Source organism: Halichoeres trimaculatus, unplaced genomic scaffold (assembly GCF_033239565.1).
Source record: "Halichoeres trimaculatus isolate MK-OKI-2021-1 unplaced genomic scaffold, fHalTri1.1 fHalTri1_scaffold_11, whole genome shotgun sequence".
Lineage (NCBI taxonomy): Eukaryota > Metazoa > Chordata > Actinopteri > Labriformes > Labridae > Halichoeres > Halichoeres trimaculatus.
This window is the reverse complement of record NW_027437189.1, coordinates 5,313,894-5,333,366: the sequence shown is the minus strand read 5'-3', so window position 1 is coordinate 5,333,366 and position 19,473 is coordinate 5,313,894. Positions and strand designations below refer to the sequence as shown.

At 38.8% G+C, this 19,473-nt stretch overlaps 1 protein-coding gene across 3 annotated transcripts in view; it reads right to left on the bottom strand.

Moving 5' to 3' along the window:
• plekhg5b (pleckstrin homology domain containing, family G (with RhoGef domain) member 5b) overlaps positions 1-19,473 on the bottom strand; it is a 119,505-nt gene that overhangs the window by 86,219 nt on the left and 13,813 nt on the right. The window contains exons 1-2 of one of the 3 annotated variants that reach the window (XM_074681734.1): positions 17,771-17,894; positions 2,029-2,105 (exon numbers count right to left, since the gene is read on the bottom strand). In XM_074681734.1, coding sequence (XP_074537835.1) covers positions 2,029-2,105; positions 17,771-17,894 — 201 coding nt within the window. Of the gene's footprint in view, positions 1-2,028; positions 2,106-2,211; positions 2,272-17,770; positions 17,895-19,473 lie in introns of those variants that run through there. The other 2 variants (XM_074681738.1, XM_074681735.1) reach the window with 2 other exon arrangements.

The following is a 19,473-nucleotide window of genomic DNA, read 5'->3' as shown; positions in this document are numbered from 1 at the left end:
TCACTCTACTGTCTACTTAAGTCGTAAAACAAACAAAAATCAAATACCACTTATGCTGTCATAAAAACATCAAATTAAAGAGCTGTTTTCATCCCACAATGGAAACAAACAAAGCTCGAACACAGCTGTCATTACATGTCTTTGTTTTCTGAGTCTTTGTTGTCCCAAAGTGGGACATCATAAAACACCAATGGGTGGTGTCCTGATGCGCTTTCCACATTTAAAATTATTTACAGTTGCATGTTTCATTCATTACTGTGAATATCTATCTATATCTCTTCGTTGACACAAGGCTCCCATGGGTGACTAAGCCAGAATAACAATGGTGTCAGTGGAGATAGATACAGTAGGCGCACATAGGTCGTCTAATTTTCTATCATTCTGCGAAATTATCTAGATGTACTTGTTTTTATCTGGTTTTTGGATCGGCAGACTGAGGGTCACAGGTCTCTGGTGACACTATTTGGCCAAGACCAGGGGTCTGCAACCTTTAAGTTCAAAAGAGCCACAGGGTTCAGAAGGGAGCCACAAAAATGTACTTTATCTTCAAAATAAAGACAAAAAATATATAAAATTCTAAACAAAGTAAAAATTAAGTGAATAATTATCTAAATAAAAGAGAAGTTTTTTGTGTTAAATTGTACGCAATTTCTTAGTGTAATTTTAATAATTTTTTATTGTTGTAAATTCTATGAATTTGTGAAATGTATAAATTTTAAAAAGTTAAACATTTAAAAAAATGCATTTCGAAATGTTTTAAAAAAATTTAAAAAATTAAAAAAATAAAAATGTGCAAAAATGTGGGTATATATATAAAAAAATTTGCCAGAATATCATAGATTAAAAAATAGATAAATTATCCAATTTCAAAATTTTGCATTGTTTTTAAAAATTGTAAAAAAAAATTCTAAAACTGCAATAAATTGAAAAAATAAAAAATAAAAACATAACCATAGTCAAGCAAAAAAATCAAACTATTTTTTTGTGGGTGTAAAATGTAGTATTATAAGTGGTAGTTCTGGCTTTTAAATATCTAATTAACTAGAAGCTTTGTAATTAATTCATTGATATTTATTGTGATTAATCATGATTAATCAATATTAATATGGCTTTTTACTTTTTTAAATTCAATTCATTATTTTAAATGTTTTATTGTATAATTTTTAGCAATTATTTTTTTTCCCTTTTGTGATTGCATGTTTTTACCTCTGCCAAGGAGGTGATGTTTTTGGGAGTTTGTTTGTCTGTGAACAACATAACTCAAAAAGTAACAAACACATCTTGATGAAATTTTTCTAGGAATTGTTTAAAATAGGATAAAAAAAAGAAGTGGTTAAATTTTGGAGGTGATCCTGATCACCGTCTAGATCCAGGATTATTTTAAAGTATTCTTTATCATTATGAGATGGGCCGTTTTCACCATATGTGTATACAACTCGACCATAAATGGTCGGATTGCTTTGCAAAACAAAACAACACAAGGTCACCATAATTTCTGACAGATGTAAAAGAACGATCCAGATCCTGGCAATATTCTGGATACTTAGATCCAGAATATGAAATATGAACTGGGTCATCATAATTTCAACACTGTCAGGTAACAAATTATTGTACAAACCTGCAACTAACACCAAATTGTAGCAGACAGTCTGCTGAAAGGGAGTATAACATTAAAGTCGGACTATAGTGTTGGTGACAATCATGATATGCTTGGTGGAGATCTTGCAATCAATCGCGAATAATTGCATGAATCACAATTCGTCGATATTAATCGCGATTAATCGCAATTAATCGCAATTTGTCACATAACATTTGACACGAGAAGCAACATTTTTGAATTCAAATGAGTTTTGGTATATGAAGGAATCAAGTAAAAGACATAACAGACCATAACTGACTAATAAATTTAAGTTAGAGTCCCAACTCTAACTTTTGTTGATTAAAGAGACTTCATTTTTGATTCCAGTGTTTTGACTTGAAGACCGTCCTCCACAGACCCAAGTTGGCGTGCAGGTTTCAGGGTCTTACCTTTGAGGCCCTCCGTCGATCAGGACACTCTGGATGCTGGCACACCACCCAGTCCTCCTCCTGGACAGGTTTGTCATCTGAAACAGAACACACACACACATACACACACGTCACTTTGACATCCCTCTTTATCACTGAAACACCAAACTAGACCCACAGCCAGCCACATATCCATTAACACACCTTTCTGGGTAAAGCTGTAAAAACATATCGTAGACACGAAGACTGGAGTCCCTGCCTGTGTTTATACAAGGACTGAGAGAAAAGAAGGAGGGAGAGTGACTCTGAGCACAAGAAACACTCTCACACAGTCATCGAGAGCAGAAGGGATGTCATAAAGTGAAAAAAGAGAAGTCTGCTTGAAGAGATTTCTTGGAGGAAAGGTAAACAGAGGGAAGAAGGTGGGGTGTGTTGTTGGGAGGAGATCAGAGAGAAACGAGTAACGACCAAAGAGGCGGGAGGAAAATGGAGCAAATGAGAGGAAGCAGCGTTCGGGGTTTTGAACGAGAGTGCACTCATCGCGGGGAAGCTCGCTGTACTCCACTCCACAAAAACAAATCACCATTGTCAAATAAACCTCCGAAACCTGCCTCAGCGGCCAGAGAGCACTGCATTCAGGGTATGATAAAAGGCCGTGTTTACGTCTACGGCTTCTTCATGTACACACACGATAAAGATATCAAAACACAGACTCGAGCAGAGCAATATTTATCCGTCTGCCTAATGAGGAAAACAGAGGAGAGTTTCTGACAGCACTTTGTTCCCAAACCTTCACAACAAGCTCAGGTAGCCTGCTCAGTGTCCCTCTATCTGGCGGAGCCACACTTGTACATAAATTAGAAGTAAATCATCAGTAATAGAGACATGCAGCAGCTCCAGAGTGAAGTCACTTAGAGGCTGAACTTTACGGCCACTTTAAACAATCATTCGTCACAATGAAAGAAACGGTAAACCAGCCGAGGCCGGCTCCCAGGAACAAGTCACCTTGAGTCATCCACTTGGCTACAGCTACGCTGGCAGGTCAGAGGTGCTGCTGGGAGAAAGGGAAAAACACTGTAATTGGTGCATACCGCAGAGCCGCGGCCTCCCCACTGGGAAGGGAAGGGTCAACCTGTCTGCCATGAATTTGCTCAATGGGAGTAAAAACAAGACGGAGAGTCTGCAGCTACACTAGCAGCTCTGTGAGACTGAACCCAGGCCGAGCCGCGCTGCCAGACTCATGCTAATGTCAACACGCTGGCTGTGCCAATGTTAACATGCTGATGGTTAGCAGGTGGGATGCTAACCGTGTTTACCGAGCCTGATGGTCAGTTAGCATGCATGTGGATGTTAATCGGAACTAAACACGCAGAGAAGCTGAGAAGCTGATGGGATGTGATTGACTACTGGGCGGCTTTTTGCGCTAATGGTGCCAGTTTTGGTTTCAAAACATTCGACAAAGGAAAAGTAGTGAACTGTGTGAGTCTGACTCAATGCACAAGTCCTGGACCTGGTTTGGTCTGAGACTTAAACAGGAACTATCCTCATATCACCCTCTATCACTCCTTCCTTCTTATATCTGTCTTTAACTTTGCAATAAAATAAAAAAATCTGTGTTTTTACCTAGCAGTGGCTCGCTAAAGTGGCTTTCTTATCTGAAAGATGAATAGGGATGGGTGCCTTTCACATTCTCAACTGTACCAATTTTCGGTACTTTTTTGTGTTAATGTGGTAAAAAATATCAATTTGTTTAGAAATGGAAAATATTTTTTTTTTAGTTTAACATATTTTGTTTTCAGTATACCACCTTGCAATGGTGTGTTCATGTCCACCATGGAAAATTGCCTACTCTTCCACTCCCTCACAGTCACAAGTAGGGATGGGTACCACATTAGGTACTTTTATAGGTACAGTCCAGATTCTGTCAAAAGTACCGGGTACCGATTCATGTAAATCAAAGGTACTATGTTTAGGTACCTAAATGCATCCCTGAGACTGTGAGAGAGTGGAAGAGTAGGCGATTTTCCATGCTGGATGTGAACACAGCATTGTAAGGTTATATAATGAAGAAGTTAATTTGAAAAGTTATTTATTGTTAAAAAAATGATATTTTTTACCTTAAAAACATGGACAAAAGTACCAATAATTGTTACCGTTGAGCACCGATACTGATTACTAGGTACCAGGTATCTGTACTGTGACGTTTCAAATGTGAAAGGTACCCATCCCTAGTCACACGGATGCACTTAGGTACCAAAACATGGTACCTTTTGGTTTTACGTGAATCAGTACCTGTACTTTAGACAGAATTTGGTCTGTACCTACAAAAGTACCAAATTTGGTACCCATCCCTAAAGGTGAGGGATCAACAGCCAGTGAAACTCCACACAGTGAGGTTGAACTAGAATCTAAAAGCATAAGAACTCTCATTTCTTTGATAAGAAGAGGTATTAAAGGTAAATTTTAAAGTAGCATGTTTACAGATTTGGTGGTTACCTTATTAGACATTAGGGAATGGACCTTTCACAATGGTATGGCAATGGTACCAATTTTCAGTACTTCTGTGTGTGTTAATGTGGTAATAAATATGAATTTGTTCAACAATAAAATCTAATTTATTACAACATATAACCTTTGAATGCTGTGTTCGTGTTCAGCATGGAAAATCACCTACTCTTCCATCCCTATCAGATATTGAAAAATCAAAACATTGATCAATAAAAGCAAAAAGAATCAAAAAGACTGTTGGATTAACCCAAGGGAGGCATGGAAGACTATCAAACTTAGCAGTCAATCAAGGGTCGATGTTGATATTCTCAAGGGGTTTCACAAAAGATATGAAGCCAAATTGAATGACTATAAAAGAAAATTCACCAAATTTTTAACCGAAGACTTGTCAACCTAAAAGAATATACATATAAACTCAGGGGCATCAATTAGAAAAGGTTCATCCTCTGTGGCCCATTAAAGTCTATCGAAAATGTATAATATATAATGTTGAACCTCTGTGTGAACCAAAAAGTTGAAGTGATACTTCATGGAATACGCTATTTACTTGAGGTCCTTGTGTGACTTAAAGCAAAGGGAGAATCTTAATAAATTCTACAAGGTTCATCCTCTGTGGACTTCAAGTTGACCCAATAATTTTAAGTGAAGTATAAAGTTGAAGTTAAACGTCATAGATTAAGAAACTTCTTTGAGATCCTTGGCTATAAAAGCAAAGTGAGACATGAGCAAATTCTGCAAAGTTCATCCTCTATTTGCACTAAATTTCATACAAAAACATCAAAAAGTCAACAAAGTATTTCCACCAGAGCACACAGGTGTATCTACAGCCCAAAGGACATCATCATTCCTTAAATCAAGCAATTATCAAGGCTGAGGCTTCTGTAAACACCTTTCAACAGTTCCACAAAGACTGAATTCATCGTGTTAGACTTCCACCTCCAGGGAATCATCGTCTGCAGATCTGAGATCAGCCGAGACGTCCTCTCAGGCCTCAAACTAACAGGTCCCTCAGGGTTTTCAAGCAGCACTCTGCAGACGGAGCCTCCAGCTTTGATGGAGTACTTCCCAGAGAGGCAGAACTTCCTCTATCACGACCAGACTTCACAGGTGACCCAGAGTTCACGAGGTGGATGGAAATAAATCAATACATGGATGTTTAACAACTGCTTTTCCAACAAGCCCACTTTAAGTAGCCAAAGGGTCAACTGTAGAAGGAAACAGAGCTAACACTTAGCCTCAGTGTTGACATTCAGTCATGTTTTTTAGAAATTTTAAAGTACAGCTGGGTGTCATATCCACAGCATTCCCTCAGCTCTAGTTTTATAACTTTAGTAACCGTGAGTGAGGAGGGAAGGCAGTAGATATGAGACCCTTCTGTACATTGAAAAAATTGTTCTTCTGGGGGAACAGGTTGTCTGACCCCCACGGCGCTGACTGATGGTCAGTGGCTCCTTTTACCTTTAAAATTCTTTATTGAAATGAAATATTATTTCCTACTGAAGTAATTAGAGATAAAGACACCGACACTGAATAAAATCATAATTTAAGATTTTGTTGTAGTAAATATGCATCACCTCTTGCAAAAAAGCTTTATACTTTTTATGATTTTGCAATTTTTTAAGTTTATTGTATTTTTTATGTTAATTTTAGACATTTTTTTCAAATTTAGAAAAAAATACAAAACATTGGGGGACTTTTGCAAAGTTTAAAGATTTTTCAAAATTTTTTAAAAATACTGCACAATTTTAAAATTGCATTAGTGTTTTAATTATAGTTTTTTTTATTTATCTTTTTTTTGCACATTTTTTTTATTTTTAAAAAATTTGAAATTGTATTTCTATTTTTTTTAATTTTTGAAATTGTATTTTTTTTCTCTTTTAAAATTTTAAAATTGTTTTTTAAATGTTCAACTTATTGAAATTTTATAAATTTTGCAAACTCATAAAATTATAACATTACGAAAATTCTCATTTTTTCCAATTTACAAATTTTTTAAAACTAAGAAATCACGTACAATTTTATAAATACAAAAAAACTTCTTATTTTTTTAGGTAATTATTATTTACTTAATTTTTACTTTGTTTAGAATTTTATATCATGTTTTTTGTCTTTAAACCACTGGTTTATAGTGATTGTTTATTACTTAATCTCACTGCGCATGTGTTGTATGTAGTTGTTAAGATATCATCCTGACTTTTGGTTGGAGCTAAAATCAAATGGCTCTTTGGCCTCCTCCTTTATTATTAAGATAAATAAAGTTTTTCTTGATCCAATTCTTCATTAATTAATGTATTTATTTATTTTGTTGCCAAGTTTTCTTTCTTTTTTTGTCCTCAAATTAAAAGAAGTTTCGGTAACTTGTCAATGAAAATTTTCATATATGTGGCGAGAAATTGGCAAACAACAAAAAAATGCAAAGTTGGAAACACAATTCCAGAACAAGCACAAAGCATATTCTGAAAATTAACGAATGAAAGAGGAACAAAAGTGACTGAGTTCAAAACTGTTGTGGAAAATAGAGATCCAAGTCACATTTCACAGCCATAATTTTCAGCCATAGTCGTAAAAAACTCTACTTGCTAAGCAGCTGCTATATGGGCTTTTTTACAAACCTTAAACTGTGCTACTTTTTATTTTATTAGTTCATACAAATGTGGAAAGGACTCAATATTTTGTAGTTGAATTCATTTTAAAGTAGTTTTGTTGTAACATGAATAAATAGGCCCAGACTACTCGTCTTTGGTGGAAGAGAGGGAAAAATGGCTCTTGTTACAGTAAAGGTTGCCGACCCCTGTTCTTGATCCTAAATTGAGACCATCCAAGAAGCATTGGTATCAACTTTAAGATCCTGGATTTGGTCCCTGTATCATCCTGATTCCAGCTTCCATGGCTTGATATTACCCTGAACCAAGTCTTTAAACCCACTCAGTTTCACACTGCCCTACATTCAAGCCTCTCTTAGCTTTGTCTTCTCCTGGATTGTCTTGTAAAATCACTCCATCCCCTCTGAAGCTCCATCTTCTGTCCTACTTGCTCATATCTTGCTGACTCTCGGGCTTTCAGGCTCTCTGATGAACTGGAATTTCTGAACTCAGCACTGCTGATTAAGCCAAAAGCAAACACAAGCACACACTATACACGAACACACGTGACTGCAGACAATGAGCTCGCACTCTAAAGAGACAGAGGAGCATCCCATCCCATCCACACAGCTCTGTGTGCTAACCCGCTCATCGTTCAGAGACAGACAGAGTGCCTGGGGCAAAGACCCATTAGGTACCCATAAATAAATCCACAACAGCCAGGGGAAGTTTGAGATGATGCTCACTTCAACACGCAAGATTTGCTTAGTGTTCCAAGTTGACAATCTCAGTTTCCTTACTTTGTGACCACAGTGCAAACATCCTTTATCTCCTTTCTATCAAACGTGCGACTGCGACACTGATGCAATCAATCTACTGATCAGAAAACTAAAATACAAGAATTAAAGCTCTCATTTATCAATTCTTCAATCCAGATCCTGCACAACAACTACAATCCAATCGAAAAATCTAAAAAAGTGAGGCAGTTTGACTTGTTTCTTTGACATAACAAAGCTTCTTGGCAATAAATCTTATACTGTTGGAAAGTCAAAGTGCCAAATGCCGAAGAGCCCATTCTGCCGTCGAACTCTAATTTGGTGGATTGAAGGATTGGCGTCTTCTTGGGCTACTCTCTTCGCAGCCTGTCTCTGGCGTCCCCAGTTACATTAAACTAGGGTTTTAGGTACTAGATGGTGCTAGCGCTCCCTCCCTGTTTCCAGCAAGTGATCCAGTTTGGTTCGTTTTGGTGCAGCACACATTTTGTGGTGTTTCCTTTGCCTAAAACCAGGACAGGTCCCCAAATTACAAACCTGTACCGTCAAGCTTTTTGGCACTCTTCTGTTGGGGTGCCAGACAAACCGATCTGACCCCAGAGGGTGGAGCTAGAAACACTGCAGGCTGTTGACTGGTTGAAAGAATCGTCAGTTCAGTGGATTTATTAGCAGAGTATTAGGGATGGAAAAAAATTATATATCAAAGTATCTGGATTTTTTGTCAAACAACTTTAAATTGCGATTTTTTTTTGTTCAAAAGTCGATTTTTTTGTTAAAATGTTTCATTTTAGTCTTTGTTTATGAGCTGGGTTGGAAGAAAGTTGAGATATCAGATCCCTTAAACAAATCCTAAAAACTGCATGTGATTTGCTGCTTTTACGATATTTTGTTTGCTTAAATTTTGACAATTTTTTTTCAATAATGCAAAATTTTGAAATTGCAGTATTTTATTTTTTCGTGGGTTAGGGAAATTTCTTTATACATCAAAATTCTTGCACATTTTTCATTTTATTTCATTTTGTTACTTTTATTTATTTATTTATTTTAATATTCAGCTTATTAATATTTCAGAAATTTGGCATATTCATACAATTTATTACATTAAAAAAATTCTCATTTTTTTCAAAATTGGCCACCTCTAGAAAATATGACACCTGATACAGTCTGTAGACATCATCATCATCATCATTGTTCAACTTTTTTTATCTGGTCTGGTATTAAACAAGCAAACCAATAATTGCAAAAATTGGAAATTTTAAAGAACAGGGCTGGGTCGAGATGCTAATTCGGCGATTCAATTCTTTTACAATTTTTAGGTGCCGCTTCTGATTCAAACTGTTATTCTACAATATTTATGATTTTTGCGATATTTGGTTTGCTGTTTCAACACCAGATGATGTAAAAAAGTTAAGTGATGATGATAATAATGTCTACAGACTACATCAGGAGCCATATTTACCCCTAAAATGCACATCACCTGAGTCAGAGAGTAACATCTCGCCCTCTGCAGGAGAAAAGTGGAAACTGTTTCCAATTCAGTTTATTAAACAAAGACTGAAATGAAGAATTTGAATTAAAAAAAAAAAAAAAGATTTTTTTGGCGAACAATCCTGATTTTGATCATTACAACAAATGCAAATTTCCTTAACTTGACTCTCCACCTCTCTGTCTACATCAGACTTGGAAAATACACATTTTAGAGTCTTTTTACACATTTAATGTGACTCAGCTGGAAAGATAAAGTCAGGCACAGATGGATTTCAGCTGATAAAATCAACCATCGTCAGCAAAAAATGAGACAAAATTTAAGATTTTGTTGTAGTAAATATGCATCACCTCTTGCAAAAAAGCTTTTTTATTTTTTATGATTTTGCAATTTTCTTGTATTTTTTATGTTAATTTTAGACATTTTTTTCAAATTTAGAAAAAAATACAAAACTTTGTGGGACTTTTGCAAAGTTTAAAGATTTTTCACAATTTTTTAAAAATACTGCACAATTTTAAAATTGCATTATTTAGTGTTTTAATTATAGTTTTTTTTTTATTTATCATTTTTTGCACATTTTTTTTATTTTTAAAAAATTTGAAATTGTATTTCTATTTTTTTTTAATTTTTGAAATTGTATTTTTTTTCTCTTTTAAAATTTTAAAATTGTTTTTTAAATGTTCAACTCATTGAAATTTCTCCACCTCTCTGTCTACATCAGACTTGGAAAATACACATTTTAGAGTCTTTTTACAGAACATTTAATGTGACTCAGCTGGAAAGATAAAGTCAGGCACAGATGGATTTCAGCTGATAAAATCAACCATCGTCAGCAAAAAATGAGACAAAATTTAAGATTTTGTTGTAGTAAATATGCATCACCTCTTGCAAAAAAGCTTTTTTATTTTTTATGATTTTGCAATTTTCTTGTATTTTTTATGTTAATTTTAGACATTTTTTTCAAATTTAGAAAAAAATACAAAACTTTGTGGGACTTTTGCAAAGTTTAAAGATTTTTCACAATTTTTTAAAAATACTGCACAATTTTAAAATTGCATTATTTAGTGTTTTAATTATAGTTTTTTTTTATTTATCATTTTTTGCACATTTTTTTTATTTTTAAAAAATTTGAAATTGTATTTCTATTTTTTTTAATTTTTGAAATTGTATTTTTTTTCTCTTTTAAAATTTTAAAATTGTTTTTTAAATGTTCAACTCATTGAAATTTCTCCACCTCTCTGTCTACATCAGACTTGGAAAATACACATTTTAGAGTCTTTTTACAGAACATTTAATGTGACTCAGCTGGAAAGATAAAGTCAGGCACAGATGGATTTCAGCTGATAAAATCAACCATCGTCAGCAAAAAATGAGACATTTGAGGAGTCATGACTTAGCGTCTGTGTTAAAGCGACAGGTCTGACAGGTGTAGTGAGAGCGGTCAGTCTAAAGAAGTTATAACACCATGTTACGTCCAGCTGCATTCCTTCGTCACTCCTCGCCACTCCCAGCCTCACCAGACCTCAGAGTTTAGGCAGAGAGAGGCAGCACCGAGCACGAGGTTAGCCGTAAGACTTGCCCACGTTTTTATGAGGAATGCTAGGAATGCTTCATTTGGCCTTCTGTTTGGTGAGATCTCATCCTGGCACATGCAGAGGAGGGTGAGCTCAGCCCTTTGTTGGTTCAGGCTTTGTCTTCATTTTCACATCATGCTTTGTGAGGCGGTATGTATTCCAACATGGAGACTCCTGAGAGCTGGACACAGATGGCGGGCAGGCGGGTTGGCGGGTTGGCATACGGCTCGGGCCGTTTCAGCACACGATGCTGGGAAGCAGCCAGATGGGAACGCGAGACGCTACGTTAGATTAATGAGGCATCAGGATACAACAAGGTGAGGAAGTGGAGGGAGATGTTTGGACTGCTCACGTTAAATCTCAAATATGAAGTCCAAACTAACACCTCACTGTCTCCTTGATACACCTCAGCTTCACATACCGCACAGAAACCCTCCACAGGTGACTGAAGCGGAGCAAGCAGACGCTAAAACGTCAAGCAGCTGTTTTTAATGCTGAGGGTTCAGTGGCGGCAGGAGCAGGACGCGGCCCTCCTGCTCCATGTTGTTTTACCCCCATAGTGGTTAAATCACACACATGTGCATCACACACTCCCTCCATCCTTCTCCCTCCTCCACCACATCACAGCGAGGCCGAGGTCTTCATGTTTTTAACTGAAAACCACAGAACAACAAGTGTAAACTCTTCCAGAGGGGGCGGAGGAGCAGAGGATGGAGGAAAACAAATACTTTTTTTCTTTTTCTGCTGATTCATTTTGTAATAATTCAATAAAAATCACTCTCATGCTCTTCATGCATGTCTGTGAGGATATTACATTACAGTAAAGTCTGAGCCAGAACTCCAAACCCTGTCCCCGTTTTTAAGAGGGGTCATGAGGGGATTACTGCATATCTTGGATTTTTGGGAGCATTTATGTCAGAATGTACAGTAATTGGTGGAGCTGGTTGTTATATAATAGTGCGACCTTTTGTGTCAGACTGTTCTTTTTAAGGGCTTAAAGTCCAAAGAAAATGGAAGCAGGTTCAGCTGTTACGGGAACCCGTGGCTGAGTATGACCTGAGGAATGCTGCGTGGAGCGGCTTGGGTATGGAGTCCAAATCAGGACGCAACAAACAGGATGACTGTGTTCAAGACGATAACATCTGAATTCAGCTTGTTTCTATTAAAAAGAAAGACTTCGTCCACTAAAAACACTTCCAGTGAAACTCAATTTTTCTCGATCAAACCATCCACAGAACACTGTGTTTCTGCCGACATGTCTTGTGTAATATTCCTGGTCTCTGACTCGGTTTCTCTTTCCTCAGAATGAGTGTGGTTATGAGCTCATCCAATCGGTGCACGGTAAGTCAGCAACAGCAGGAAATGCGGGACAAGTCTGCACGCTCACTCAACGCCATAAAAAGTTCAATAAAACCAACTCTCGACTCAGCGGTCTTTCCCTTTGAGTAATGTGAGGACTCGTCTCCTTTTCCTGTTTATGATTCTGCAGCAGCATCTATGGGCATGTTTGAGGGATGATTTATTGAGTTATTTTTAATCAATTCTGTCATATATAGTCATAAAAAAAGGAAAGAATGAGGCTGTTTCCCATTTGAAACATCATTACAGCTGAGTGAAACATCGCCATTTTCAACATGCCAACTCCTCAGTAAGGAAAGTCACTATTGGCTGTCCCAGAAGTCACTAAAAGCCACTAAATGATGCTGCTGTCTAATCCGCAGAATAATCCATCAGCATGTAACTGTCATGGACTCTGTAGCAGAGAGAAATAACATGGGAGAGACAGAAATCAGGAAAAACACAACATCATAAATATGTTTAGAACTATAAATGTACTTTCTTCTGTTCATTCTTGTTTTTTTAATGTTTAAATATTAACCCTCCTCCTTTATCTGGGCTCTCTGTGCTTTGGAAAGAGGAGGGGCTCATGATAGCACACGCTGCACAAAACGCTTCAACTTCAGAACCCAGACTCCAGAAAAGTCGCAAGAATTGTCCTCTTTGAAGAAACTCGCCAGAGGGGTCTGAAATCTAATCTAAAGAGCTCCCAGACAGCTGAACGACACAACACCACAGGTACACCCTCTGACTCTGCTTTCTCCGCTCGTCATGTAAACAACAGACACGCTTCCCCACAACTGTCCCGAAGTATCCTTCGCCTTGCACTGCGCATACGTATAGTTGGATCTACATGCTCGCTTCAAACTGAGCTGTTAAATGAAGAAAAAAGAAAAACATGAATCGAACGGAGCACACGCGCCCCAAACCGAATGGTTCGGTCTTTATAAACCGTTCCATCCCTACTGGATACATACCCGGCCATCAAAGCGACATTTATGTACATCAAGACATCTTAAGAAGTCTTAAGACAACAATTTGAAGATGCCACTCATGTCTTAAGACATGAAACGGGGTGCACCCAGACAGGTTTTTGTGTCTTGAGGACATTGAGTGTCTTAAGACATCTCAAGACATCGTCATATTTCCAAGACGTCTTAAGACATGTCTATAGACACGTCTTATAGACATGTCTTGACTTTATCAAGACATCTCAAGACATCTTAGCAAAAGTGTCTCAAGACACGTCTTAAGATATCTTGAGACACTCTGATGGCTGGGTATGTACATGCAGTTAGGGAGTGGCTGGATGGATCTGCTCATTCAGTTTGATTCAGCGACATTTACAGCTGGAATATGAAATCTGATTGGACGCCTGTCTTTGACATGGTATGAAAACAGAACGGGAAATGATATATTAAAAAAATATGCCTGCCTCTGTTAAGTGCTGTGCTGTTCTGTGATCTATACATGCAATAACTAACACTTACTAACATTAGTTCAGGACATTTTTTTTTTTCATATTTTTCTTTGAATAAATGTATTATGTTACTTTATTTTGTATATTTCCATTGTAATATTTGCATGATCCACTTAGCTCCTGTAAATCTTGTTGCTAGGTGCCACCCTATTGTGGCAGCTCTCTCTTCTTTGTCAGTTTCCTGTAACTTTTTGGTCTCTGCATTTGGAGTGGATCATCACTTTGTATGGCTCATTTGTTGGTCATGGACAATAAATTGGTTTTGTCTTCAGTGATATTTTTACTATTTTTTCTCCTGTGTTTGTCTGGAGATCCTATTTGTAACCATGGCCGCATTGTTCACATGTGAAATCAGCTGTAAGCAGCCTGTAGCATGTCAATGCTAACTGGTGCAAGGCCGGATTTTTCCCCACAAGGTGAGGGCGACGTGCAGGTGTGAGCTAAGAAGTGACGACATGGACCTGTCCTTCCATCCATTTTTATTGGGAACGTAAGATCTATCTCCAATAAGATGGACAAGCTAGCCGTGCTAACCCAGCAACAGAGGGAATACCAGAAGGCAGAGTAGCATCATGCTATTCACAGACATGGCTAACAGAGCTAACACCAGACACCAACGCCACATTGGAAAGGAAAGAAGAGCAGACAAAAGTTAATCTGTTTGTGATAATGTTCATTCCAACCCACAGTCAGCAGTTATTCTGCAGTGGTCTGTTCAAACTTGAGAGTCTATCAATAAAATGAAGAGTGAGGTTACGTTAGCTCTGATTGGTAGATGACTGAGTTTTAAGAGAAACTGTTCAGTTTCAGAGGAAGGTGAAGAGTCTGGAGCCAGGAATCTGTGAGGCAAAGTGCCCCGATAGTTGGAAAACGTCTTCAGTGGAAGCTCTGGGCTTCATTACCGAGATGGTGAAAAGGTAAGGATCAAAGCCTCGCTGTTCTCTCTGTGGCATTCCTCTCTTTCTGTCTGTGCCAAACAGGTCGGCCTCAGCAGGCATCGCCCTTAAGCTGACCAGAGAGAAGCCCCAAGTCTGTCTGGGCGAGGAGCATTCCTCTGCTTCCCCTCCGCTGATGGCAGAAGTCGGGCAGTGCAGCGGAAAGTGAGTGCTCCTGTGCCACTTCAGAAAAAAAAAAGCATGAAAAGTGAAGCAGAGCGCGGAGACGGGGAAGCGTTTGAGTCCAGCTCTGCACTTCTTCAGCCGTAAATATTTCATCTGCAGAGTCTGACTGGTCTGCTCACTCTTCTCTCATGTGAGCTTTTTCTTCATGCCAGGTCACTGAGTGCTTTCCACAGCACAGGAGCAGGGCAGTGGAAAAAAAAGAAAGAAAAAAAAACCTTTCCATGATGCCGCTTAAGTCCTCGCCTTGAAAGTAAGAGTGAACCAGGTCATCTGCTGAGAGAAAAGTTACACAGAGCAAAGTGAAGTCACGTCTGAGCCGTGTTCCATGTTACACAACCGCTCTCGTGTCACGGTGGATGAATGAGGATGAGACCAAGTAATCGAGTCAAAGCTACACCAGAGGTTTGTTCCAGTTCTGTTCTGTTCTGTTCTGTGGAATAATCAAGTCATAAAAAGAGAGATTTCCAACATGATATCACGGGTGAAGGGCAGCTTTATGCCGTGTTACTCAACACCCAACTTTAAAAAGACGGAAAGCAATCCAAACCACTGATGACTCTGCTATTTTTTAGTCTCCTGAAAGTTTCTCATGGTTGGTTAAAGCTTCTGTGAGGACGATCTGTTTGCGTTGATCACAGTGACACCTGTGGCCAAAGTTGAATTTGTTTTTCCAACATAAAGACTCCATTTCCCATGAGCACCATCACTCACTGTTAAGACTTCATACATTTGTTTATGAACTTGTTTTTAACACTACTTTTTTTGTTAAAGACAACTTTTCTCATGACGCAAAGCAACACAGTAATGTATTTATCTGTAGTTACACTATTGTTTGAAACATGACAACAATCAAACTTTGTAAACTTAGTTTGTGGCTCAGTTTATAGCGTACCAGACCACAACGTCTACCAACTCCAACCTCACCAAGCTGCACTGACACGGCTCTCTGCGCGCTATCTCATCTGTCAACTCACCAGAGAGTTCCCTCAAAACCTGTTGACTCCTGGCCTGGCACCACTTGTTATGCTGATATGTTGTTGTAGATTCAAGATTCAAGATTTAGGAAGTTTTATTGTCATGCTAGATAGGGATGGGTACTGAACTAGGTTTTCTTTTAGGTACCAACCAAATTCTGTCTGTAGTATCCGTAAAATCAAACAGACTGACAAACGCTGAAGAATAAATATGTTAAATTTAAAAATGTTTACTTTTCATTATTAAACGTATTAATATTTGTTACCACATAAACACACACAAAAGTACTGAAAGTTGATACCATCAAGCACCATTACCAACTGCCAGGTAATGGGGATCAGTTCCAAATGTGAAAGGTACCCATTCCTAATGCTAGCACGTTTACACAAGTAAAGTATCTAAGAGGAACAATAAATAAAAACAATATGAAGAAGAGATCTCTAGAGCGAGTAAAATACACATATGACTGACCATAAAAATAGGAAAATGTGATAAAACAAGCACCAGCAAAGTGAACAAATTCAGCCGAGTTTAGCGCTAGTAAACACACTAGGTAGTCTAGTTGTATTTGAGTGATGAAGTTATAGTTAAGCTTAATACTATCTGGTTTTACACAGTTTGTCTGTTTTTTGTAAGTTGAAGGGTCAAAAACTAGGAGGCTTCAGTATCTGCTGCAACCTGCTGGAGCAGGGAAGCAGCTGAACCACAATAGAGTGGATCCAGTGTGAGTCAACACACTGACTTGAATAGAAACCAGTCTGCTCTGGTGCCTTGACAGAGCAGAGCTGGACCTGGGAGGCATCTGGTGTAATTTAGACGTGTTGTTGGCGGGTATGGTGTCATCAGAGGTACTTTCTGTCTACGTGTCGTAAACGTAGACTATATATACAGTGGACAGCATGGCTCTGAATTTAGCATTGTACGGTTCTGAAGCTGAACTATCCCCGTGAGAGATAACGCAGTTGTGCAGCCAGAGTCTGCACAGAAGAGGCCACGAGGGACTCAAAGAGGGTAGCAAAAATATAATATTTTTTTTCTTTTGAGAGTCTTATCTCTTCCTGCCCACCTCGCCCCAAACCCATTTTACAATCTCTGAAAAAAAATACACAAGAACAGCAGCTGTCATTCATCGTTAAACAACATGTAAAGCCTTGTTTTTAACCTCTTATAATGAATGAAAACGAAACTTTACAGAAAAGAAGAGAACTTGAATACAAGGCAAACAAATGATATCTTCAAATCACCACAACAATCAGACGTGAGAAACATTTCTACGAGGTGTAATAATTTTTTAAAGTTTGACCACAGCCCATCTGGAATGACTGGGGGGACAGATTTTTTTTACCTATACTGCAGCCAGCCACCAGGGGGAGCAGTTTTTGTGGTGACCCCATTCTTGTTCTCCAAGGAAAATCTGGCCTCACCACAGATTCTTATTAGGGGTGCACTGATCATTATTTTCTGGCCAATCACTGATCTTTAAAAAGCCTGACTTGCCAATACCAATTTTTTATTTGTTATCTTTTTAACTGACAGGATATACCTTAAATGTTCCAGTCTTATTTTATTGAAAATCAGATTGGAAACAATAAAATCTTTATGTTTTCGCTTTAACAACCAATAAAGAGTCCTGAGTTTTAGGTCTCAGAGCAAAAAGCAACAAAGTCTGGCTGTCAGACCTTCTCATAGATTATGAACAAGCAAAAGTATATGAGTGAGACTGTTTCTAAAGCCCTCACTGGACCTTTAACTCTCAAAGTGCCAACACAGTACACATTTGATAATTAGCGCTTGACTCAAAATGAAGAGTTTGAGCACAAGTCTGACCTTAGCAATCTCTTTTTAAAGCAACCCACCGACACAGAGCAGCCCTGCCTCCACAGACCCAGCCCTCAGTCAGGTGACCCTCCCCGCTCCCCGGCTTACCACACAGGTCATGGATGACGTCCAGAGAAGAGGACCAGGAGTAGCGCTCCATTCCAACCTGGGTGAGAGGAGCTGGCAGCGCCTCCAGCTCATACGCCCCTCGTTTCTTCCAGTACAGGAACATAACGGGCTCTCCAACTCCTCCACGCTTTGAGGGCAATTAATAAAAACCACGCTCTTCAAAACACCGGCCTCCAGCTGAACCCATCCTGCAGACTGCGATCAATGCACACGTCACGTCGACCATCTTTCTAATAAAAAAACACACCAGGCCGACTCGACTTTCTCCTCTGCCAGCTCTGCCAACCACCTGCACCATTACCTCATGCAGCTAACACTTCGCTTTGAACCTCCTGTCCAAGTCTCTCTACATCCAGGCCCGTCCTAATGTGAGACTTTCCTCAAGTCCAATCCATTTCTTCTTCAGGGGATCGTGTTATCAAACCCAAGGCTGCCATCCAGGTCTCAATACGCAGGTTCTACGTAGGTAACAAGTGATATAACTGATCTCACTTTGCTTTAAAGAAAAGTTTAATATCAGCTCCTTCAATCCTGTTTTTTCCCAGTTCCCCACTAATGATCCAGTGTTCTCAACCTCCAAACGCTGCCCTCCTCTAATCCTTTTAAGAGAGCTATTCCTGACCAAATTAAAGACGCCCCGCTGCTAAAAGATTCTGCAAACTGAGCTCCAGCAGCAGGTAAAACATCCTCTCCTTTAGCTTCGATTAATCCAGAGCAAAGTGCTCAGAACCAGAGAGTCTGCTCATGTGTAGGATCTCCTGGTGATAGGGGGGCTTTCTACCCACACCCTCAGACAAGTGTTGTATTCATGCAGAGGTGAGTTGCATGCTGGGACAGGCAATGTGGTCCAATAGCTTTTTGGACTGGGCGACACAAAGATCTCCTTTTAAACCTCCTCCTACACCCCGAGTGGACGCAAACTGTAAAAGGCTGACATTTTTCTGCATTAATTAGTGCCCGCGCCCTTTATGTCTCCTGAAAGATTTATGTCTTTTTATGAATGCAGCCGCTCTGTGGCCACGGAGCTCAGTTATTTCTGTGGAGGGACAATGCACACACTGGCCTCTCAGAGATGGAGTCCATTCTCGAAGATTTGTATCTACGGGAGAGCGTTCAACAGCTTTAATATCTTTGGAAAACAGCAGAGAGGTTAGAACAACATGTCGTCAGCGTAATATTTTCCCCACTTGCTTACAGGATGATGCTCTGCCATTACGCGTCTAAACCGGGAGAAGAAATACTGTGAGAATATGCTGCACCAGCCGGGGGAAGGGAGGGACGTTGTCACACACAGCGACCCACATGTCCAATTTTGGGATAAGAAATTAGAGGGTAGGATGGGAGCCGGTTTGCTGCTCAGCTCTGGGCTTTGCAGACATATGGTAATAATCTGAAGCAGCTTTGAGCGCACGGCTTCTCTTTTAATGAAGAGAACAGCCGTGCAGCATGAGAACCAGGCTGCAAAACACAAGGCCCAATTTCCACCTCCTGCTGAAACAAAAAGAGGAGAGGAGAAAGCTTTTATCCACCATCAGATCACCTTTTTTATTAAAAAAAAAAGGCTTTTTCAGCCACTTCAAGGCCTGTAAGTACCTGTCTGGACATCTGTTCTGATGTCGATTACGTTTTGATGTGATCTCATACATCAAGTATGTGTGTAATGAAAAAATAATCTCATTACT